Raw genomic sequence first — 24,511 nt, forward strand, 5'->3', positions numbered from 1 at the left:
AACTTTGGAGTTGCTGTTACTCTAAATGTCCATATATGATCTAATACTTACAGGGCATATCCTCCCGCCTGATTTGAGCCGGTCTGCAGCCAACAGCACGGCCCCACAGATGGGCACATGTATAACCATGGCCGCGATCAGTACCCAAATCTCTGCCGTGAAGTAGATCGACAGATCCGGCACTGTGCACAACCCACGTAGGTTGCAAGTCAAGTATACCCTGGACATACATATTTCATTGAAATATAGTTTTGACTGGACGTGGTTTTGACAGAACGAAACATAACCAAGAGTTTGAGAAGGTTGTGAAAAAGAAAACATCGTCAGGAAAAACGGTCCTTTTGTTTTTCTTCTTCTTTTAGGTTCTTGATGTTAAAAGAGCTCTAATATTTTTGGGTGCCCAGCGTCCACATCACTTTAAATAAATTTAAAAAAAATCAAAGCAGCATGATAATTCATTTTTACTAGGCACTTTGGTAACTGGTCTCCTAAGACTTATTTGCATTTAAGAAAAATTACTATGCATTAGAAAGTCATATCAAAATCAAACGGAACATTATTTAAGTTCAGAACATAATGTAAAATTTTCAAATTTTTCATTTCTTATTGATGCAGTCATGCCTCTTGTTGTGTATGAAAATCATCTATAAATTTTAATAAATTAATATAGTACGTACCTATCAACATAATAAATGATGGCGTAAGGTATATACATGACGTCCAGGAAACTAAACACTAAATGAAGATAAAATGCAATGTTGCTACCTGAAACAAAGAAATATTATTCACATAATATTATAAGAAATATATTAAGTAACCTAAACAGCACATATTTTTGGTAGATATAAAAAGACGACATCAAGAATAGTTAAATATAGAACCCATAGTAAATTATAGAAGTCACTTCAGAAGTTTATTCCAAAAACACAAGAAAACTATAATATATAATAAGGGCCAAGAGATACGAAATATACTCAGATAAAGATTCGATAAAGGCTTTTGATTATTATAAGTAATAAAGTTTGTTGATATATTTTAGTTAGTTTATCATTAGTTACAATTATTTCTTCCAAGAGAAAGTACTTACCCCATTTAAATGTATCTAAAACAGCTACCAAAATAAACGGTATAACTCCAACCCAAGTAGTAATATTAGGCATGATGCTCTGTGCTGAGTCCATTTTGTCGAAGATATAAGAGAGGCAGGTGTTGAACAAGATGGCAGATGGACTATATAGGATCAGAAGACCAGAGAGCATGGTAATCGCTGAGCCGTTTGTTAAACTGGGTATATCGTTGAGCAGTACCTAGATATGAGAAAAACTATGAATTAGATTTTTAACGTTAACTTACATAGGTAACATACGATAGTTTCATAAGGAACATTACAATATGAACTTAAATTAAAACTAAGACGTCACATAATATTTGATTCAATGAATTTACACATGAGTAAAAAACTATGTTAACACTAAAAATAATTTAAAACTAAGTGTATCAGCTAATAAAAATAATGCAATAAGTATTTAGTAATAATAACGAATTTAAGTAGTTGTTAATTCAACAGAACTTACAAGACACAGTACTCCGACGCTAGTAACAATCATAATAAAGATGAGAATAGTGAAGTAAGTAAGAAAATACATGCTCATCGACAACCCGTTGACTCTTAACTGGTTTTTGGCTTTTATCTGAAACACAAATATCAAATAACACAAACCATGATTACAGCAAAAAATCGTTTAGAATGACCCTTCTAATGCGTAGTACTACATTAATTTCTAGCTACATTGAAATTAAACAATACTGAACATGGATCAACTATCGGAGTTTACTTTTGAAATTTCCTGATTTGGCGTCCTCCAAGGAAGGATGTTACGACCTCTGTTACTCACACTTTTCACTAATGACTTGGTCATCACAGTAATTATGCTTAGAGTTAAAAAGTAAATATGGCTTACCTCTCTATCATAAACAATATCCACAGCAAGCGTCACAGGAACCAAAGCAAAAATCATGCCCATAAAGATGGCACATACAACATTGCCGAGATTAAATTCCTCCTGTTGCTCTGTTTGTTGGAAAGGATGCGTCAACACCTCTATAGGCCTAAAGCTATCTAGCTGACCTGAGTCTGACATTAGTACCCTGAAAATTTTCAGTAGGTATTTATACCAAAGAAAAAATTTCTTAAGTAAAAGAGTTAGTAAGTAAATATAGTACAAGTCTTTATTAAGAGCCCTCGGCATTTAACTGTCAAATTTAATAGTTAACCCAAAGATATCACAATGTTCATGATAATAAATTCTTAAGTAAGTAAGTAAAGGTTCGAGGTTAACATTTCAATTTAAGGTTACGTGACGATACTTCAAATTACGAAGATAACTATCCTTATGGTCCTTTTAAATTTTGACAGCTCAGTTGATAGATTTGAATCAACGCCGATGTCATGTTTTTTTCAATTGAAAAGTTTCGTAGGCTTTTGAAATGGCCCAGACAAAGATATTTGTGGGGCACTCGCTATTCACTCTTCCATACTTAAACAGTGGCATTTAATGATATTAATAGAGAAAGCAAGTAGTTCACAAAGCTTACCTGTAAATGCTATTGTCCAATAAATTAACTATAATAGGCAGACTATGTGTGTAAGTACTATTATAATAGGCCATTACTTTCCCATACGGAACAAGGCTGTCTTTCAAGCTGAAAGCGCCGAAGTTCTCCATACCCAAAAGGCTAGAAAAGTTCCCATCAAAAAAGTCTATCGGGTACGCTCCCAAAGTTTCCAGAGAATCTTGAAAGTCCTCTATTTCTTTCAAATTTGCCTGTTCACTGTGCAAAGCAATCGGGGTCTTATTGAAGTAGGCATTGGGATCCAATTTGAGTGGCTGCATCCGAAAAAACACTATTTGCCTCGATTTCATATAGAGACCCAGGGCGCAGGAAACTGAAAAGGAATCTCTCATAGTTTTTTTTTCAACATATACATTATTAAACACTAATGAGGTCGTGGACACCAAAGTAATCAAAATGTTATACTTATGAAATGAAAGACAAAAGACTACGAATACGAAATTTTCTGTCACAAGTAAAATTATTTACCAGTCATATCGCATATCATATTCATAAAACTCATTACAAATTAATCGAAACGTTGGTAGTTGGCACTTTAATCCTGTAATCACTATCAAAAAATTAAAGTAGTACCTAAAAATTACGACATAATTTTAAAAATCCTTTTGAAAAATTTAATCTCTGATCTATATATGCGAGTAAAGATATGATAAAATTTGAAGATGATGGCAAAAAAGCACTTACTGATAGGCATAAAGATCATAACGTAAAGCTTGTAAGGGTCGCGGATCATGCGCACGGTGCGGATGTAGACGAGCGCGCAAAACGTCCGCCAGCACGACTGGTTGGTTTTCACTATTTCTCCCAACGCGTCCACTGACACCGGGGCTTCTGGGGTGACCTGGAAGTTTCATCAGCATTTACAAAATGGGAATATAAAAAAAAAACTGTGCAATTAATTTTAGGTTTGTATTTATACAATTTTAAAAAATGTGTTAAAAGTATGCTAATCATGCAGTTCACAAACTTGAAGCTCACTCTAGCGCACACAATGCTACAACTGGTGATGTGTAACACAATTTTTAAAGAATAAACGTTTTTTCTTTTTTTATTTCATTATTCCTTTACATGGCATAACATATTTATTATTTTAAATCAAATTTTGAAAAGAGCAACCAGCGAGTTTTTTGCTGGTTCTTCTCAATAACAAAGGCATTCCGAAAACATCTATTTTCTTTTCCTAGTTTATGTGCAACAGTATTCAGCAAATGAAAGCGAAGGCTGTTTTTTTTGCTTCCATTGGGTGTTGAGGAAAATCATCTTCCCTGACTCTCATGTCTTTTAAATTCTAAATTGTCCAAAGAACTTTGTTCTGAAAATTGTTGAATCTATATCACTTTCACTTATACATTAGGTATAATAATTTTCATACTCCTTTAAGTTTATAAAATCTCATTTAAGGTTACATAGTTTACAAACGCCAAAAGAAATCATTTCAAATGTTACCCAATTCGTTAATTTCATATGAAATATTTTCCTTGGGTCATTTACCTTATTTACCTTAACATGTTCTACTCCGTGCGTGGTGGAATGCAGAGCATGTGACGCTGGTGGTGTGGGGAGTGACGTAGTTTTCTGCTGATCCTTATCATTCAATTCCTAAATATAATGAAAATAGTTAGTTTAACACAGAAAAGTCCTGATAAATTCTAGATATTTATTAAGTACCTACGTAACTTATCTAACAACAAACCGGGCAAAACTGAGACTAGCTGAGCGAGTCAAATACAAATTACAAATATAACATCGTAAAAAGGACACCATTAAGTAAGAACCGGATAGGAACCTGCAAAAAAAACAATTTTGCTCTATAATTTCAGGATAAGGAGGAACGATATCTTTTATCCCTACCTATCGCGAATATAAATCCTTCCCAGGTAAGTTTCTAAACACTACAAAATCGCTTACTAACACTTGGCATACTATCAGAAGCAAATCAATAAAATAAAGAAAACAGTTGATGCACTCGGAAAGAGGTGGAATCTAAAAAGAATTAGAACATCTACCTGATAACTTAAGGTCTTGCTCTGAAGGGATAGACTCCTCGATAGAGCTCTGGCTCGCACCAGCTTCACAGATGATACTCCTTCTACAGCCTCAGTCTCTTCCTCGTTTTCACCTTCTAGACTTAAGAACACCTCCTCCAACGTTGTCATCGATACTCCATAACTCGTGATACCTTTAAAGAAAGTCGTTATCAGACTATGAAAGGAATTAATAAAATAAGGATTAAAAAAAAAAACATATATTGGCACAACACTTTCTGGATTCATTTGGATTTTTGTATTCACTCAACTCTCAATTATAATAATTAATATTACGTGCATACAAACTGCAATAACTAGATACTATTGGGATGGAAACTAAAGTTTTATCACCTCTAAAAGAATTTTGCTGAACTGAAAGAAGTGTGGATGATAATGGAAGAGGGAGAACTCAGCAAGTAGGCGTACATTGAGTAGGTGATTGGTACTCAACCGCAGCAACCGTAGCATCTTCTGAGCTGGATCTATACACGAGGAATTAGCTAACCCGATTGGAATCTAGATCAGAGAGGAAAGTGAAGAAAATCCTTGAAATGCTTTCAATATTAAGTTGCATTCTCACCAAGCCGATTGCTTTTCTCGCGTATCTCCTGCTCAATAGCCTGGAAGAGCGGCGGGAACAGATGCACAGCGTAGTGAGGCAGGATGTACGATAGCTCGCGGCCGTGCCGGCGAGCCTTTTCGGCGCGCGGCACGTGACCGCGTACCAGCCGCGTTATTTGGTGCTCGCGGCACGCACCTGCGTCAAATAAAACCCCATAAAACTATCTTCCGCTGCCGTACTGCTTTGTAAAGGGTTTGGAAGATTTAAGGTTGAGTTGCGTTTGCGTTTTTATAAGCTTTTTGGTTGCCATCTTGAAAAAGTTAGAGAAAGTTAGGCAGCAAATCAAAATTACACAACGCAGCTTTACCATCGTGGTTGGGAGCTTAAGTCCTACAGTAGGTCCCGGCAGGAAATATTTTACATCGACCTTTAGAACGAGATAACGGTTTCATAGAGCGTTGTCTCTGTCGTTGAGACCGACAAATGTCACATAGGTATGAATGACTTTCTAAAGATCAATGTACAATATTTCCTGCCGACTAATGTACCTCGGAAACGTGCATAGAAATTACACTGGCAAAAGTTGAAAACTAAAATTATGAAAGGTTTGCCAAATAATTTAATTGAATTCACAATAGAACCGCAGGATTGGCATAATGCCAACGAATCCCGCTGGAAGATAGGTATCTTGGAAAAAGAGCATAGAATAAAGTCCGATTTTTCTGATTTCTGAAAAGATACACGAATCGCAGCAACGTTCTCCGAGAAACGCATAAGCGACGCGATTTGTCTAGCGCTTTAGATCTTCTTGAGTTAGGTTTTTCATTCTTAGATATCATGATGTCTGTGCCAGTTTTCGGTAACAAGGTCATATATGGACTGCATATATAGACGCCTCTTACGCATTTCAACTAAAAGCTACTTGTTTATCTTTTGATTACACCAAAGAAAACCAAAGTACTTATATCTATGAAACATTTGATATTTAGGATTTTACTTACCATCTAAAACTAATGTCAAATGGTATCCTATACCGAACTTATTCTTCAAAAATAACGAAGTCCCAGCACAACGAACCTACAACAAATCATCAAGAAATTACATTCCTGCAGTTATTGAATTGTTCCAATTGTCGCTCAAAGTTAGGACTGATTTCCAGTCATAACTCACCCTTCCTTTACTAATCACAGCCTTCCTATCCCCCAGGATATCAGCTTCGTCCATAAAGTGCGTGGTCAAAAGTAACACCCTCCCACGTCGAGCGCGCTGCAGGATGCGCCAGGTTTGTCTCCGAGACACCGGGTCCACTCCTGCCGTTGGCTCGTCTAGTATTATTATCTGTAAGCAAAAGCTTAATTTGCTATAATCCGTTAAAAAGCGCTTTTTAGCGGATTATAGCAAATTAAGCTTTTGATTCTTTGTATACATATACGATGGACTTTCGCAAAGTAATGTCTGCTTCTATCACAATTATCTGTAAGGCAACATGGAAGAACAGTAGGTAATGAATCAAGACAAAAATCACAACTGCCATGCTAAAAAACCAACTAAAAATTTTACATTTGAAAATGGCGCCATACAGCCGCCATATTGATTTTTTCAAAGAAATTATACCCAGTATTACTTGGGACGATGTAAGGATTCTAATGATACCCCATACATTCAAATCTGTTCAAGCATTTAGAAGTTATGGTGGAATGAATAATCATACACATAGTAAATATTGTCACAGTCAAAATTGTTCATTACCTTAGGATCTCCTATAAATGCTATAGCTATACTAAGTTTTCTCTTTTGCCCTCCAGATAGGTGTTTTGAAAACACCATCATCTGGTCCAGCAGCCCGACCTCCGACACCGCTTTGTGCACTTCATCAGATATCCTGTTTCGTGGTATGCCCTGCAAAATATGCAACATCATATTTACTAGCCTTACTTTTGTCTCTGTATATTTCATGGGTGTTAATAGGAAAGTGCGCTCCAACCTAGACCTCTCCATTGCTCTTTATCAAACAATGATCGTCGTCAAATGCAAGTCTATCTTGTATTTTTCTATTTGTATCCATTTTCTCCGTACTTACTTTAACAGCTGCAAAGAACTGCAAGTGCTCCTTCACCGAGAGCAGATCAAACAGAACATCCTGTTGGGGACACACGCCGATCATTTGCCGTATCTCGTGCATGTCATTTGGGTCCCTGTAATGAGAATACTATCTATCGTTACAGTAACAATACCATAAATTCATCATCATTTCATCATTATCAACCAATAGGCATCAACTGCTAGACATAGGTCTCTTGTAGAGACTTCCACACGCCATGGTCTGGCACCGCCTGAATCCAGCGGCTCCCTGCGAATCGTTTGATGTCATCTGTTAACTAGTGGGGGATCTTCCAACGCTGCGCTTTTAGGCGCAAGGCTGCCGCTCTAGCACCTTGGAACCCTAATATCTATCGGTTTTTTAACCTAGTTGCCTTACCCAATGCCACTTTAACTTCGGAACCCGTTGAGCTATGTCAGTTCCGTAGTCTTGTGAACCAGAGTAGGTATCTGCCATCATTAACCATCAAATCAAATCATTCACAATTATGGAAACTAAACTCACCTCACATCCAATCCATAAACATAAGCAGTCCCAGCAGTTGGAGCAGTCAGACCCGTGAGGATATTAAACAAAGTCGATTTCCCAGCGCCATTGTGCCCCAGCACAGCTGTGATCTGTCCCTCGTAGATGCTCAGGTCAATACCATCGATGGCCTTAATTTCTGGTCGTCTACAGTGACGGAAGCTCTTCTGTAACCCCACAATCCTGATTGCTTCTTTGTCAAGCAGCTCCCTGTGAGTAAAAATTTGAGTAATTATTCTACAGAAACACGCCTGTCGTCATGTGTACACGTAATGCCACCAACAGAAGTCACTGGAGGGAGATAACGCGAGCAGCAGTAAAGAATTCATAGCCACGACCATCTATCAAGAGTGAACGATTGAGAAAAAGAAAATTCGTTCCACGTATTTTACAGTACACATTTCAGAGAGTGTAAGAAACTATTCAACCTAGTTCTCCCTTCACCATTTTATAGCTATAATATTGGTACCTTCAAAAACTTGGTCTTCAGGCACTGCAAATTTTGGACGAGAAGATATCCCGAAGGTTCCAGAATATTGCTCAGCCGAATTGAATCGTAAAGTGCTAAATCTACGAATCCCAGTTGCAACTCACTTAGGTACCGGTTCGATGTCCTTGTTGTGAGCAGTGTCGCCGTTGGAGTGGAAGTGGACAGCTGAGACTCTGCCGCGTCGACTGCCCAGCCAGAACGATGGTAGCAGGCAGAACCAGGGCTTCTGTTTTATACCGTATTCACCTAAAATAACATGTTCGTGTCAATAGTGGGAGATACCCTCAGACTTATTTGAGGTTGTAGTTTTATATGTTCTTAAATTTTAAGGTTTTAAATTTCAAGTTTTACATTTTTAACGCCAGAGGTGCTGGACGGGCGTTCCAAACCTTAGCAGTTCGTATGAGAAACAAAAACGTTCCGTGCAAGTAGATTGGATAACCACATAATGATACCAACATTCACGTTTTCTCGCTGTTCTGTGGTAGAACAGTGAAAGAGAAAAAAGATTGTGAATTCCTGAGTGATAAAATTGTACATGTATCTTAACATACTGGGTATGACAGCATCAAGCCAGTAGGCAGCAAGGCCGTACAGTACGGTGTCTACGGCCATCATGATGAGACTGCCGCCAAACGGCACACCAGGTCCACTCCATAAGTTCTCCCATGTCACACCCACGCCGGCCATGTCCAGCACTAAAGCCTACAAAGGTGTCCAAGAATTAGTATTTTAAAACGATGTATGGCATACTTTTAGATCGTCTGACGTGCTGTTTTTAACCCCCGACCCAAAAAGAGGGGTGTTATAAGTTTGACGTGTGTATCTGTGTATCTGTGTGTCTGTGTATCTGTGTATCTGTGTATCTGTGTATCTGTCTGTGGCATCGTAGCGCCTAAACGAATGAACCGATTTTAATTTACTTTTTTTTGTTTGAAAAGTGGCTTGATCGAGAGTGTTCTTAGCTATAATCCAAAAAAATTAGTTCAGTTGTTTAAGAGTTATCAGCTCTTTTCTAGTTTTCTTGTAGAAAAGAAGGATAGATAACCGTTAGGTTCATAATATTATGTCAATTGACAAATGTCAAGCTGTCAAGATGGACGTTGCCTAAATACGTAATTATTTATTTGAAAATGATGTTTTGGAAAACTCAGATACTTTAGATCGTAGGCGCGGAATAGTCCAAGAAAATCAGTTCAGCCGTTTGAAAGTTATCAGGTCTTTTCGGTCTTTTTTAGTTACTGTAACCTTCAGTTGTCGGGGGTGTTATAAATTTTTAATTTACACTTGTCGTACTCAATTTACCGTAGCCCTAAAACTAGCATAGTTTGACAGTAAGTATGGCAAACCCCATAAGCATCTATAAACACATGCATGCACCTTGGTTGTGATAATAGGGGAAAATGGAGCATAGTGGGGTCTTAAAGGTTAACCCCACCATGCCCCGCTCTCCCGTAGGGTAGATAGTGGAAGTAGAGCAAAATTATAATCACAAGAAACGTGCTAACGCGGTCTAATGCAATGTCAACATTTGGGTCAATTCGAGGTTTATATTTTTTGCCATTCGGTTTGACTTCTATCGTAGTGTAGAAATTCACATTTCACGGTGTACCTCACCAAGGGAGGTTTGCTGCTCCCAATAATTTCCTATTTAAGAAAAATAAAAGAATTTCAATGAATTTGAAATAAATACTATGTACCTTATCCATGGCCAGGGCGTAACAGCTGGAACTAATTAGCGAGACGAACCAGAAGGCAAGGGAGTCTGCGTTGGAGACAAACACTTGGATGAAGTACAGGCCACTCATTAAGTTCACCGCGAAGCTGCCTAGAATACCCGCCGTCTGAAAGATGCAAAAAGAGTTAATAAGCGGTAAAGGGTAGGAATAAACTGTAAATAAATTAAGTAGGTATCTTTTATGAAATTAAAATTGAATAAAGCGGAAATGCATAACAGTTTCGTTCCCAAAATAGTTATAGGTGTTGCTGATAAGTACATTACAGATATTCTGTAAACTGATTTTGATGCGTATGAATTTTATTCATGTTAACTATATAGGCTTGGACTTGACTGTAATCACACCTAATAGTAACTGATGACTGGTGATACAGCCTAAGATAGAATGCGCCTGCCTGGGGAATGTTATACCTATTCACTCTTCTTTTACAGAGATATATTTTGGACACCTTAGTATTTTCAGGTTTTCGTTGCCTCTCTAGGCTACGCAAACAAAGTGGACTGGGAACTATGGAATCGAAAGTTGGTGTTAACCTTCCACACTTACCCTAGCTTTATCGAAGAAAGGTGTCAGCATGAAGGCAAAGGTAATAATTGTAAATCCAAACAGTAACATCAGTAGAAATATCAAAATGTACGACGAATGTTGGAAAACCTGAAAAGGAATTTGTGTGTTTAATTTTATTTTACCTAATAGAAATTAACAAATAGATAATTAAATAGTGTTGTCAGTTACCTTTAAAGTGAAGAGTAATACAGTACTGACAAGAGACAGGATGGTAACAAATACAGCGTAGATCAAAAACCAGGAACCCCTGAAAACAAAAAAGGACCTTAAAAAAACCATTTCCTTTCTATGGCTAATAACTCAGAGCTGTAAAACCAGTTGAAAAAATTAGGCTAAAGACCATGTACTTGGTGTTCGTGCTAATCTTGACTTAATTATTATTATATATGTCGGCGCGAAGGCGTTAATAGTTACTAATAATCAAACTATTCAAATCAAAAGTTAAACATTACTTTGTTCATCAAGTACTAAAATACCCTCAGAGTTGATTTAGACATGACTAATTGTTGTTGTTATTGTAAGTTTTGGTATGTCGGCGGTACCGACTTTTAGCTGTCAACACTTTGCTCACTGAGCATTACGTCATCTCCCCACTGTCGTCGTTGGACTATAAAATCAGACACGCTGTGCGTAGCGGGGCATTATTCGTCCGGTTGTTGCCGAGGACACTTCTCAGTAGGCATAGTCTGTCGTACTGTAGAATTGTAGTTACCTAAAGTGGTACTGTTGGTTAGACGAGTTGATATTGTGGTGATTAGGTTAGATGGTCGGTTTGGGACCGGTGTAGGGGTGGAGGAGCCGGTCTAGGTAGGCTAGGTTAGGTTTACCTAGTTACGCTGGTAGTTGTGACATGCAGTAAGTGAGAGTTAGCATGGTTATAGTCGAAGGTAGTTCAATATCACTTGATAGTCCAAGAATATCGTTAGTACGCCCACGAAAGCTCGGTTAATCTAAAGGTTGCTATCCTGACGTATCCGGTTAGTTATTATCCAGGTTTACTAGTGGTTAGATCATGCTTCAATCTTAATAATCATTAGAAGCGCCTACAAAGTAATAAAAAGTGAAAATATGCCCACGATAACCTGATAACACCCTCTTACTCCGTCATCAGAAGTGGGATCGACCGCTGATCCACCAGGTCGATCATCAGATATGCCGCCGCAAAACCACCTTGTCATCGAACCTCGAAATGAAGTAAACCTGGTAGTCAAGAAACCGTGTCGGCGCCAGAAGACGTATACACGGATCCCGGATCATCCACTTCTCGAGAGGAGTCGCTGGAACAACTCACTCAAGAAGCAACCATGGAAAATGCGACGGAATAAAAACGCCGAGTTACCATATTCTAAAACCCAATTATCCAAAACCTTGCGTATAGTTATCGTCACCCGATTTAGGTGATAGTAACGACAAGTTTATCGTACCTCGATTTAGGTAGCATTACTTACTATTGCTCGATTTAGGTGACAGTAACGACTAGTTTATCGTCATTCGTCACTTGGTTTAGGTGGTATGAGTTACTATTGCTCGATATAGGTGATAGTAACGACACTTTTAACACGTGATACTATTCACTATTGGGATGGTCTTCACTAATGAGATAGAGTTGATTTCTTATCCAACCATGCTGTATAGAATTAAAGAAAATTTCGTATTGTAGCTGTAGCAGTACGATGTCAACAATGAACTTGTTGTTTAGCACTAGCGTTGTACTTTGTTACGTAATGAACTCTTTTACTAAAAGTTAATCAGGAAAAGCCGAGCCTTTGATTATAGCAAGTTTTCTCTTTTACACGAGCCACACACACACAGACACACACACACACACACACACGCACACACACACACACACACACACAAGTTCTATCCACGAGTTTATCTACGAGACAATCCACGAGTTTATCTACGAGAAATCCACGAGTTTATCTACGAGAAATCCACGAGTTTATCTACGAGACAATCCACGAGAAATCCACGAGTTTATCTACGAGACTCTTTTACACGAGCCACACACACACAGACGCACGCACACACACACACACGCACACACAGACACACACACAAGTTCTATCCACGAGTTTATCTACGAGACAATCCACGAGAAATCCACGAGTTTATCTACGAGAAATCCACGAGTTTATCTACGAGACAATCCACGAGAAATCCACGAGTTTATCTACGAGACTCTTTTACACGAGCCACACACACACAGACGCACACACACACACACACACACAGACACACACACGCACACACAGACACAAGTTCTATCCACGAGTTTATCTACGAGACAACCCACGAGTTTATCTGCAAGAAATCCACGAGTTTATCTACGAGACAATCCACGAGAAATCCACGAGTTTATCTACGAGAAATCCACGAGTTTATCTACGAGACAATCCACGAGAAATCCACGAGTTTATCTACAAGAAATCCACGAGTTTATCTACGAGAAATCCACGAGTTCTATCCACGAGTTATCCACGAAACACACACACACACGTACTCACACACGCACGCACACACACACACACATACACACGCACACGCACACACACACACAAATACTAACGAGATTTTACTTGTTACTAAATAAGCTCAAAAACCAGAAACATTGAAGATGTGCTGGTTTACTACAAATATAACTAAGCATCATTTGATGCTGACAGATACCAAACTCAGAAGAGAATGTATTTTAGTTTCAGAATCAACATCAATCGTTAGGCAGGTGCAGAGCGCGCACCGCCTGTCAGTATGGCCGTGTCGGCGCGAAGGCGTTAATAGTTACTAATAATCAAACTATTCAAATCAAAAGTTAAACATTACTTTGTTCATCAAGTACTAAAATACCCTCAGAGTTGATTTAGACATGACTAATTGTTGTTGTTATTGTAAGTTTTGGTATGTCGGCGGTACCGACTTTTAGCTGTCAACACTTTGCTCACTGAGCATTACGTCATCTCCCCACTGTCGTCGTTGGACTATAAAATCAGACACGCTGTGCGTAGCGGGGCATTATTCGTCCGGTTGTTGCCGAGGACACTTCTCAGTAGGCATAGTCTGTCGTACTGTAGAATTGTAGTTACCTAAAGTGGTACTGTTGGTTAGACGAGTTGATATTGTGGTGATTAGGTTAGATGGTCGGTTTGGGACCGGTGTAGGGGTGGAGGAGCCGGTCTAGGTAGGCTAGGTTAGGTTTACCTAGTTACGCTGGTAGTTGTGACATGCAGTAAGTGAGAGTTAGCATGGTTATAGTCGAAGGTAGTTCAATATCACTTGATAGTCCAAGAATATCGTTAGTACGCCCACGAAAGCTCGGTTAATCTAAAGGTTGCTATCCTGACGTATCCGGTTAGTTATTATCCAGGTTTACTAGTGGTTAGATCATGCTTCAATCTTAATAATCATTAGAAGCGCCTACAAAGTAATAAAAAGTGAAAATATGCCCACGATAACCTGATAACACCCTCTTACTCCGTCATATATTATACTAGCTAAAAATGCCTATTTTTATCAAGGCATCTTAATAATTGCAATTTATAATGATCTAACAAGACATACCAATACACACTATCCTTAAGACCCATTATCCTCATCCCTTCCCTGATCTTCTTCTCCTTCTCCCCCACCACAAACATCAAGAGGTATGTGATGAACTGTGATAGGGTCATCACCATGTACATTGGCATGATGACCCTGAAGATGACCAGCCAGTCGCCAGTGTGCTGCCGTTTAGGGAACTGTCGAAGATCTACGCGTGGCGGGAAAAAGCTGTTGCCGGTGTCCATCTGGAGGAAATGAAGATAAAATATTATATCCAAGATTAACTGAGCTACTCCAGCTTCGCTCGGATGTAATAGGTGAAAATTCTTTGGAATGTTAGAGAGAAAATTTACATACAATCCTAACTTGAATACATATATAAAATGTCAGTGGTCAGTGTATGCTTTTCTAAGTAAGATAGATAGATAAAAAAACACTTTCATGAGACGATTATTTGCGACTTTTTGAAATTTTCCTAAAATTTTCGAAATCAATATCTACCCCTGTTATAAATTAGTGTTTTTTTGTTGGTTTATTCTTCAATCACATCGCAACGGAGTAACGGAACCACGTGTTTTTTGCATGGATTTTGTTAAACACCTTAGTAAGGCTACTTTTAATTCTGGTAACTTAAAAAATCTTTTAAATTTAAAAGAGTTTTTAAAACCTTAATCCACGTGGACAAAGTCACAGGCATAAGCTAGTATAATATAAAACTTTTTACTTCGCAAGAGAAACTTATTAACATCGTATCCAGGAATGCTGAAAATTGAATTGTGAATTGTGATATTCAAGTAATATTATGTCAGTAAACATTTCTACTCCCACGTAGAATAAACATTCTAGAAACAATATTGATCAAGTTCTTGAATATCTAATCTAAATTCAAATTGCGTAGATATTATACTACCTAATCAACATTTGATGTTACAACCAAATCACAACAGAGCTTCTGGTTTTTCAAGTTTAAATGTTAAGTCTTTATTTTATTTGTCTATGGAGTATCAATCTATACAATTGGATATTTCTGTTGCATCTATAACTACAAGCCCTAAAAGATCATACAATATTGTTGACCTCTTACTTTAATATTTTCTATGGGGTATCAATCCATACCATCAGATACTTCTGTTGCATCTATAGCTATAAGAAGGATCATACTTTATCGTTGCACCACTTACTTTGATTTTTTCTATGGAGTTTCAACCCCTACCATCAGATATTTCTGTTCCATCTAATAACTATTAGAAAAGAGTGTGTTCTTTTATTCTTCTACCGCTCACCTTGATTTTAACATAATCGATCAAAGTTTGGAGAGCAAGAAATCCAGTATAATAGTACTGGAGGGCTGGGCACTGGTCTTCCCTATGCATTTCTGAGAGTGGTATCAACTGTCCTCCTCGAGACCAGTCGGAGGACCAGTCTTTGTATCCTGTCCTTTCTCGGCACTTGGCGGGAGACGTTGTTAGGGTCCTGGTGGAAGGAGTGCCGCCATCACGTGAGGGATTCGTGCGGATGGTGTACCTGTGTACAAATTCATTGGTTATCATGGGATACTTCAACATCCTGATCAACCTACTACCAGCTCACTATTGAGCACGGGTCTCCTCTCAGAATGAAAAAGCACGGGTCTCCTTTCAGAATGAGTAAGAGCCTCGATCTATCACGCTGGTCCAGTGTGGTTTGGCAAACTTCACACACTTTTGGGAACATTATGGAGAACTGTCAGGCATGCAGGTTTCCTCAGGATATTTTCCTTCACCTTTAAGGCTAGTGAAATTTAATTGCTAACGCACATAGCTATGAAAAGTTAGAGGTGCGTGCCCGAGATCAATCTCCCGACCTCCCGAATGTTGATCTTAAGGACAACAGTAGAGAAAAATCTATAATATATTTATTTCATGTCATCCACCTTGTGGCTCTTAAGAAAATTACTCTACCACCAGTTGGTTCATCATCATAATAAATTGATGTCGGACTGGGCATTTTAGTGTAATCTTGGAACAAACAAACGGATATTTTTGCCAAACTGTTTTGTTTTGTGAAAAAACAGTCAACATGAAATCAGAACTGATAAAAACCTCAGCGTTTCTCCAAAAATCCCCGGATCCGTATGGAATATGACAGCGAGGGGGAATCTCTTGGCATCACTGTGGTAGGCGTCGTTCAGTTCCTCCGTGGTGTTGTACCGGATCCAGTTGATGGGATGCTGCCCTGACTCCGTTAACATCAAGTTGATGTCTTCTAGGAAACCCTGGAAGAAAAGTCGTATTATTATACCAGCTTTGAAGAATTTACGGTTGATCTTTTGTTTGTTGTTTTTACTCCAAGTTTTAATGTTTTCTTTAAATTATTATCTTTTCTAATTGGTCCAAACTAAATGGCTGGCTAGTTACGGGGTACGTTATTAATATCTACACAACGGGTAATTAAATCACAGGTTTTCTTTCAAAAGTCTGATTTTAAAAACCATATTAATATGGAACAAGTAAAGTAAAAAAAAATCAGGCATTTCACCGTCATGGCCTCATCTGGTGACGGAAGGGCTGGCTCATTTTTGGCACAAAGGATCAACCTGGCTGTAAAATGGGGAAACGCAAGCAGAATTCGCAGTTGGCTCAATTCCACGCGGGCACGATTTGTTTAGTAATTTGAATCTTCTTTACAGTCGTATTCCTTCATTGCTGAGGGTCGAGACTCCTTTCCATTAATCACATAATGGCAGGAGTTCTCTTGGGATAATAATGCGGTGGGTTCACAAATCCAGCCGCATACAACTCACTAAGCGAACGAAATTTCGATTAGATGTTAGTGATAACAGACGCGACGGCCTAACATGCTCTCCGAGGCACGGAGAAAACGAAAAGGCCAAATACGGACCTCCAAAGTCGGTCACCTATCCAGTTACCACCTTGAGTCAATTGGATAACAATCTCAATCGATTGATATGCGTTGTCACAACTAGCCCACACGATGTTGGTTTTAAGTTTTACAGAAAAGTCAAGTGATGAGTTTGCCTACTTCAAAATGTATACAGCTCGGTTTAAACAGTGCCTCACCAGAGTCCCGTTGGCAGTTTCCCAATCAGCTACAACGGCGACGGAATGGTTCTCCGAGATCGCGTCATGGTGGATGCGCAGCAGCCGACCAGGCTTGCTGACTTCAGGGAAGTTGGGGTTAGGCACCAGCATCTTGAGGAATATCAGCACGCCGAGCGAGTACAGAGGAACCAGAACTTCCTGAAATTTCAAAAACTTTTGAAACCGGTTTTCACTGACTTTATTACCAAAGAGCTGGTAAGTCAAGTTGGTTGGTTGACTTGGTTTCTGACAATTTTTTCAAAATTCTTTGTACTTAACCCTAGAAAGAGGTGAAAAAAAAAATAGTTAAACATACAGATATGAGGTAAACATTATAATTTAAATGTTGTTGTTGCTTGTCTTCTAATTCCCCAATTAGAATAATAAAATTAATAATATGTAAATATAAACAATATCCATAATATAAATAACACGATATCCCATTTTTTTTTTAAAGAATATTAGCCATGTTAAATGACTAATATTCCCCTTTCCTCTCCAACTAAGCGACAGGCTTGTGCTAGGAGTAGGTACGACAATAGTGCAACGGGCGGGGTTTAAACCGTCGATCTTTCGGTTTTCAGTCCACTCCTTTACCGGTTGAGCTATTGAGGCTTCAAGAATCAATATGAATGACCAAACAATTAATATCTTTGTGTTTTTGGAATTCAGCGGAAAAAATCTCGTGAACTTAAAGCTACAGTCAACTTCTTAATTCGTTCTGAGTTATTGTTTCTTCTTCAACTGCAGTTTTCTGAGCACGAAGGACAAGAGTCGCCGTCACCACAGTTACCGAGTCACGAAGGTAATTTCAATACTCACTGCGAGGGTCTTCCTGGTGTCGCGCTTCTTCAGCAGCAGGTTCCTGACCGTGGTGGCCCACAGCTGCGGCCAGAAGGACGCGGGCGGTCTGGTGCCCATCGCGCCACGCAGTCTGCTGCCTATCGCCAAGCAATCTGGTTCCTTCTCGCATTTTCTGTTACAAGCAACAGGCATTTTAAAAATGCGTGTTTTATTTGGCGCAAAGTATGATATGATTACAAAGTATCTCAAACTTATCCTTTTTTGGAGTTCCGTATCTCAAAGGGAAAAATAGAGCCCGTATAGGCTCACTTTGTTGTCGGTCTGTTTGTCTGTCCGTCTGTCGTGTCTGTCAAGAAAACCTATAGAGTAGGTACTTCCCGTTGACCTAGAATTATGAAGTTTGACAGGTAGGTACGAGTAGGTAGATCTTAGCACAAATAAAGGAATACCGATAACCGTGAATTTGTGGTTACATAACAGAAAAAAAAATTAAAATGTGTTTCAATTTTCTAAGTATGATAACTACATCAAGTGGGGTATCTTAGGGAAGGGATTTACTTGTACATTCTAAAACAGATTTTTATTTATTTTTAATTAAGCTTAATAGTTTTTGATTTATCGTGCAAAATGTCGAAAAAAATACCGGAGTACGGAACTTACTTAGTAAGTATGCGTGTAAGTAGGTGTATATGTATTTCCAAAAAAAACGCTATCGACGAGCAAAAAGCGACTTCACTAAAGCACACCAAGTACATTTTGAGGAGTTTATAATCCCCTAAAAGCGGGCATAAGGCGGTCAATGTAAACGAGCGATAGCCCCATAACACGGTAATATTATGTATATAATATTACCGTGCCCATAACTTTCCCCATCACATTACATAACACAGACCCCCTGGCGCCACGCACCTGACGTCGCTTCCGGTCGCGCCCTGCGTTGCCTCCCCTGAGTTACTGATTTTCACGGTTTGGGGACGGGTGCCCTTTGTTTGATGTGTCATGGAGCTTATGGAAAATGATCGCTTAATAATTCCACAACGTACCTCGGCATTCACGAAAAACCTGTGTGCGACTAACCCCAAAAAGTAATTCTGTGAGTTATCGCCAAAAAACGTTTAGGAAAACTTATATTCCTTAATGGTTAAGTTCCACCTTCTTTTCGAAAAGTCGGGGGTTCGATCCCGGGCATTCACCTCTAAGTTTTCGGCGATATATGCGTTTTAATCAATTACATAATCAAATGATGTATAACAGTAAAGAAAACATTGTTAGGAGACCTGTGTGTATGCCTGAGAGTTTTTCATCATGTTCTCAAAGGTGTGTGAATCCCCACAGCGAGGTAGACTATGGCCAAATTTTTCTCATGCTTAGAGGAGACTCGTGCTCAGTAGTGAGCCGGTGATGATGGTGATGATGAATATGCCAATACATCGGTGTGCCTTTTGTTACGACACCTTGCTGCAAACGTGACGTCAATCGCGATCATTAGGGATTGCCTACGGATAACATTACTAAAGAAATATAAATCAAGCTCAAAACCCGGTCAAACGCGAGTCGGACTCACACACGAAGGGTTCCGTACCATCGTACAAGAAAATAATAACACTTTTCAATAGGTTTTTTTTTTGTGATGTAACCGCTAATACATATTTTTCGAATTTTTCCCTTTATTTGTGCTATAGGAAATTGCTTCTTGCCAGATGTCATGAATCTAGTCAACGGGAAGTACCCTATAGGTTTTGTTTTCCCCGAATTGACAGAAACTGACAACGAAATGATCCTTTAAGGGTTTCTTTTTCCTTTTGCGGTATTTTTAAAACGTAAAGCCACGCAGCCAAAGTCGTAGGCATCATCTAGTCAATTTATATAAATACAAACTGTACAATTTAGACTTACTAAGTAAACCAATTCCATGAAAACGTGCCGAAGAATAACTTCCGTTAATTTCTGTAGGGTGTAACAAATCATGGCGCTTGGTCGACCTTGTAACTTTAGAAGGCGGTAAGCGCGTCCTTGGTATTTGCCTCTAGGGATCTTGTAATGCGGATAGGTACCGACGCCGTTAGTACACTGGCGCATTCCGCTTGCGGTAGTGAAGAAGCAAAGTCAAAGTCAAAGCCAATTTATTCAAAACTTGACTTGACTAACAGTTGATACCAGCGATTTCGTCCGCGTGAATTTAGGTTTTTAAAAATCCCCTGGGAACTCTTTTCTTTTCCGTAACTAAAAGTATTCTAGGAGTGTCTTCAGTTCAATCCGTTGCTCCATTACGACGTGATTGAAGGACAAACCAACAAAGAAACACACTTTCATATTTATAAAATCGATTGGATAGTGATAGGTACTTTTGTACACTGTTTGTTTGTCAGTTGTTGAATTTGGGTCCGCAATCGCAACGTACATACTTGTGTTTAGTAGAAGTGCTGAGTGCTGACTTTCACACTGCAACTTACCCTATAGCCCAGTTCACGACAGGGAACTTCTAACGATACGTCGAGGCTTCGGCGACACTGGCAGGCGTCGAATGTTAGTAGGTAGGTACGTTTGACACAGGTAGCCATAAAGTAGCCCTATTTCTCATTGATTTTACATCACCATAGCCTAATATTTTTTTGACATGTCGTCGATTCAGGGTCACATCGAGAGTTTCCTCACTTTAGTTCACTCTGTTATGACTGTGTAGGCGTAGTGTTTCCGTGTGTGGAAGTACCTAGTTAAGAATCTGCGATATGCCGGCAAGATTCTATTACCTTGTTAAGAAACTCTGATAACTTTGAGCAACGGATGGTAACGGGCAAAGTAGTAGGAACAAGTGTAAATTAAAAATTTAAAACACCCCCGACAAGTGAAGGTTACAGTAAATGGGTTGAGGGTTAAAAATTAAAATGCAACGACCTCTATCTAACACCTACCTACTAGACGGGTACTATACCTACTACTAAATTCTTGAAAAGCCAGCAATGAATTGGCGGTTTCTCTGGTGTTGCAAATGTTTTTTTTTTTTAATTTGTACCCACCAGAAAGTTGTAACAATAAAAGAGAAAAAGAAAGAAAAAGTGAACAGAGAAGCACTCTCACAGAATATGAGATTTCTATCAGTGACCCTTATCAGTGCGAGAGGTTGTAAAGAAAGTAGAATAGGTACAAAAATAGACCAAGTACCAAAAATAGCTCTATTTAAAAAAGAATTGCGAATCACGCACCGTTTTCACAAAATTATACAATTTTTTAAAGCACTGTAGAGCGGGATTTTTGTTTGGAATAGTCTTAGCACTTCTATGGGTACTAATTTAGTTCAATGACAAAATGACACAAAGTCTGAACGAATGCCAGCGTCCACGCGTTGATATCACAATAATGATGGTATCAGCTGTGACGTTACCATTAACACGTTTTGGCCGCGTCTCACTATATTACATACAATGTATGTCCACATTACAAGATTGCAAACCAGCAGCCTGGTCACTTGGTACCAGCAGCCTGGTCACTTGGTGTTAAGTGATTACCGCCACCCATGAACATTTGCACCACCAGAGGTACCGCTGATGTGTTGCCGGCCTTTCAGGAATTTGTTGGTCCACCCCTTGAATAACCCCATGTTGTAATGTAGTGGGAACATCGATGGGAGTTGATTCCACAGTTTGCATGTGCAGATTCTAGAAAGCTTGTATCAATCGATATTACAATCGCAATGTTGTGATTGGCTGAATTTGTGGTATTCTTGTTGCAACAATGCATTGTAGCGAATAAGTGAGCCAATTAGAGGTGATTGCGATGGTTACACCGTAGCGTGGCTGGCATTTTACCGTAATCATATGCCCCTGATCAAGTGGAAGATTGCAAGAATTTGGCCACTTTGGCCTCAAGGCCACTTAGGCTTGGAAGAATGGTCCTTGTTTAGCCTTGAGATGATTCATGACAAGAATCACGATTATAATAGACAAGATTCATGATGAAAATCACTATTGTGATGGATACGATTTATGACAAAGGGCACGATTGTGATTCCACAAAGAATGATGGTATCAGGTGTGACGTTATACCTATTATCTAAACACGTTTTGGCCGCGTCTCACTATGTTACAATGTAAGTCTCTTGTCCACGATACTAGACTAATATCTGCATGATTACGTACTTTGATCAAGTGGAAGATTGCAACAATTTGACCATTTAGGCCGTCGACTTGGGCATTCCGTAGCTACACGTGTTTCATGTAAGTACTTATACATACATCCATCCATCGAGTGTATTAATATTGTCATATTTTTGAGCTGAAATATAATCAGCATCACTGCCTTTGTGTGGTCTTTTTGAGTTCCGTGCCTCAAAAGAAAAAGTAACCCTTGTAGGATCACTTCGTTGTCTGTTTGTCTGTCTGTCTGTCGTATCTGACCAATTATATTTTCTACCATTATACGAAAAGCTGACTGACTAACTGACTGACTGATCTATCAACGCACAGCTCAAATTACTGGACAGATCGGACTGCGGCATGCAAATAGCTGTTATTACGTAGACATCCACTACAAAGGATTTTTGAAAATTCAACCCCTAAGGGGATAAAATAGGGTTTTGAAATTTGTGTAGTCCATACGGACGAAGTCGCGGGCATAAGCTAGTAAAATATAAGTATAGTATATTTTATATTGAAGATAACGAGTACATGCCACGATTCATTTGGTGTTTTTAACTGCCGATATTTCAACCCAGTTAAACACGAAATAAGCTTAAAATCATAAGTATAGCATAGGTATATTTCATTTCCTTTTAATATCAAATTCGCGGTAAGCACTTATAAATGGACTTATTTTAAACAAAGACAACATCGACGTATAAAGACAACCATGTCACCGCATCTGCACTATTCTATTTCTATCTTCCTGTCATCAACGAATATTTAAGCGCATCACCGTGTATATTCTTAGCGCGGCATGTGCAACTATCTCTTCTCCGAAAACGAAAATAAAATGCAACGTCACGGAGTGACCATATAGTCTAAATATATAAAAGGAAAAGGTGACTGACTGGTCTATCAACGCACAGCTAAAACTACTGGACGAATCGGACTGAAAGGCATGCAGTACGGAACCCTCCCTGACTCGCACTTGGCCGGTTTTTTTTTTGACAATTTAATAGCATCCGTTATATACTTATCGACAGATTACAGATAGATAATTTCGACCATAAAAGGTACAAATGTATAAAAGAACAAGCTCACTGACTGACTGACACGGACAGATCGGGTTGAAATTCGGCATGCAGAATGCAGATAGCTATTGACTGATGACTTATGCACCCGATAAGAAAGGATATTTGAAAATGCAAAAAGGGGGTAAAATAGGGGTTTAAAATTTGTGTAGTCCAACTGTATCTGTCCTTTTTAACCCCCGACCCAAAAAGAGGGGTGTTATAAGTTTGACGTGTGTATCTGTGTATCTGTTTGTGGCATTGTAGCTCCTAATCTAATGAACCGATTTTAATTTAATTTTTTTTTTTGTTTGAAAGGTGGCTTGATCGAGAGTGTTCTTGGCTATAATCCAAGAAAATCGGTTCAGCCGTTTGAAAGTTATCAGCTCTTTTCTAGTTACTTTAACCTTCACTTGTCGGGGGTAATATAAATTTTTAATTTACACTTGTTGTATTACAAAGAAAAGGATGCTCTAAAATTTAGTTGTGATCAGAACCAGCACTGCCTTCGTACTAGACAGTAGGTATAAAATAAAATAATTAATCATGTCGCATGTTCCGTAATAAAATCAATTAGGTTCGAAGTTAATCTTAGCACGTCCGTCAGGTGTCCAATAGACGTCCATCAAGAATGTACTACCGGTGTCCGTAGTACTATTTACATAAACTGAGATATTTTAATTAGATTACATTTACAGACGCATTATGGCAGTGTATCAAATTAATATCCTCATATCATAATAATAGGTTAGTGCTCAGTTATAATAGGTTCATTCCTTTTCAATTATCGAGATGATTGCCATCTTCCCACGAAGACGCGCTCCCCAACGCCATCAGTTCTTGCCATACAAACGCAGTTTGGTTCTCATGTGAATATTAACCAATTAATGGTTCTCATTTGAATATTAACCAATTAAATTCAATGAAACTTTATGACACGTTCTAAAAATTGATATATTTTTCTGTGGTTTTCCAGTTTTCAATCCACCTACTCACTTCATCTTGTTTGACAATCTTATTAGAGACAGCTAAATCACCGAATCCAATTCGTCTGGGCAGCTTTCAGGAAGCATCGAGATGACTCCTTGTACGAAATTCCTCAATTCTTGAAGACCAGTCTTCGAACAGTGCGTTTTGCCTGTGATGAGGGTGTGAAGCTCAGAGTTACTCAACGGGCGATAGAGAGAGCTTGGCTTGGAGTTTGTCTACTAACGTGATCAAACCAGATATGACGAGATCCGTAGGAGAACC

General features: G+C 38.8%; 1 protein-coding gene and 1 long non-coding RNA gene across 3 annotated transcripts in view; one reads left to right on the forward strand and one right to left on the reverse strand.

Annotated features, from left to right (window-relative positions):
- The window catches only part of LOC123870666 (cholesterol transporter ABCA5-like), a 47,967-nt gene that overhangs the window by 10,326 nt on the left and 13,130 nt on the right, over positions 1-24,511 (reverse strand). Inside the window, exons 2-26 of one of the 2 annotated variants that reach the window (XM_045914024.1) lie at positions 18,091-18,244; positions 17,248-17,427; positions 16,270-16,442; positions 15,472-15,712; positions 14,207-14,433; positions 10,814-10,892; positions 10,625-10,732; positions 10,040-10,183; positions 8,894-9,044; positions 8,444-8,585; positions 7,829-8,059; positions 7,304-7,418; positions 6,973-7,122; positions 6,394-6,561; positions 6,225-6,300; positions 5,242-5,418; positions 4,641-4,813; positions 4,135-4,233; positions 3,319-3,475; positions 2,596-2,947; positions 1,962-2,148; positions 1,575-1,691; positions 1,088-1,307; positions 678-765; positions 52-220 (exon numbers count right to left, since the gene is read on the reverse strand). In XM_045914024.1, the coding sequence (XP_045769980.1) occupies positions 52-220; positions 678-765; positions 1,088-1,307; positions 1,575-1,691; positions 1,962-2,148; positions 2,596-2,947; positions 3,319-3,475; positions 4,135-4,233; positions 4,641-4,813; positions 5,242-5,418; positions 6,225-6,300; positions 6,394-6,561; positions 6,973-7,122; positions 7,304-7,418; positions 7,829-8,059; positions 8,444-8,585; positions 8,894-9,044; positions 10,040-10,183; positions 10,625-10,732; positions 10,814-10,892; positions 14,207-14,433; positions 15,472-15,712; positions 16,270-16,442; positions 17,248-17,427; positions 18,091-18,244 (4,078 nt within the window). Of the gene's footprint in view, positions 1-51; positions 221-677; positions 766-1,087; positions 1,308-1,574; positions 1,692-1,961; positions 2,149-2,595; positions 2,948-3,318; positions 3,476-4,125; positions 4,234-4,640; positions 4,814-5,241; positions 5,419-6,224; positions 6,301-6,393; positions 6,562-6,972; positions 7,123-7,303; positions 7,419-7,828; positions 8,060-8,443; positions 8,586-8,893; positions 9,045-10,039; positions 10,184-10,624; positions 10,733-10,813; positions 10,893-14,206; positions 14,434-15,471; positions 15,713-16,269; positions 16,443-17,247; positions 17,428-18,090; positions 18,245-24,511 lie in introns of both variants that reach the window. The other variant, XM_045914022.1, reaches the window with a different exon arrangement.
- The window catches only part of LOC123870695, a 29,637-nt gene continuing 13,224 nt past the window's right edge, over positions 8,099-24,511 (forward strand). Inside the window, exon 1 of the long non-coding RNA XR_006797125.1 lies at positions 8,099-8,242. This is a non-coding gene — a long non-coding RNA (uncharacterized LOC123870695). The remainder of the gene's footprint in view (positions 8,243-24,511) is intronic.

This window comes from Maniola jurtina, chromosome 13, assembly GCF_905333055.1.
Source record: "Maniola jurtina chromosome 13, ilManJurt1.1, whole genome shotgun sequence".
In the NCBI taxonomy this organism is placed as follows: Eukaryota; Metazoa; Arthropoda; class Insecta; order Lepidoptera; family Nymphalidae; genus Maniola; species Maniola jurtina.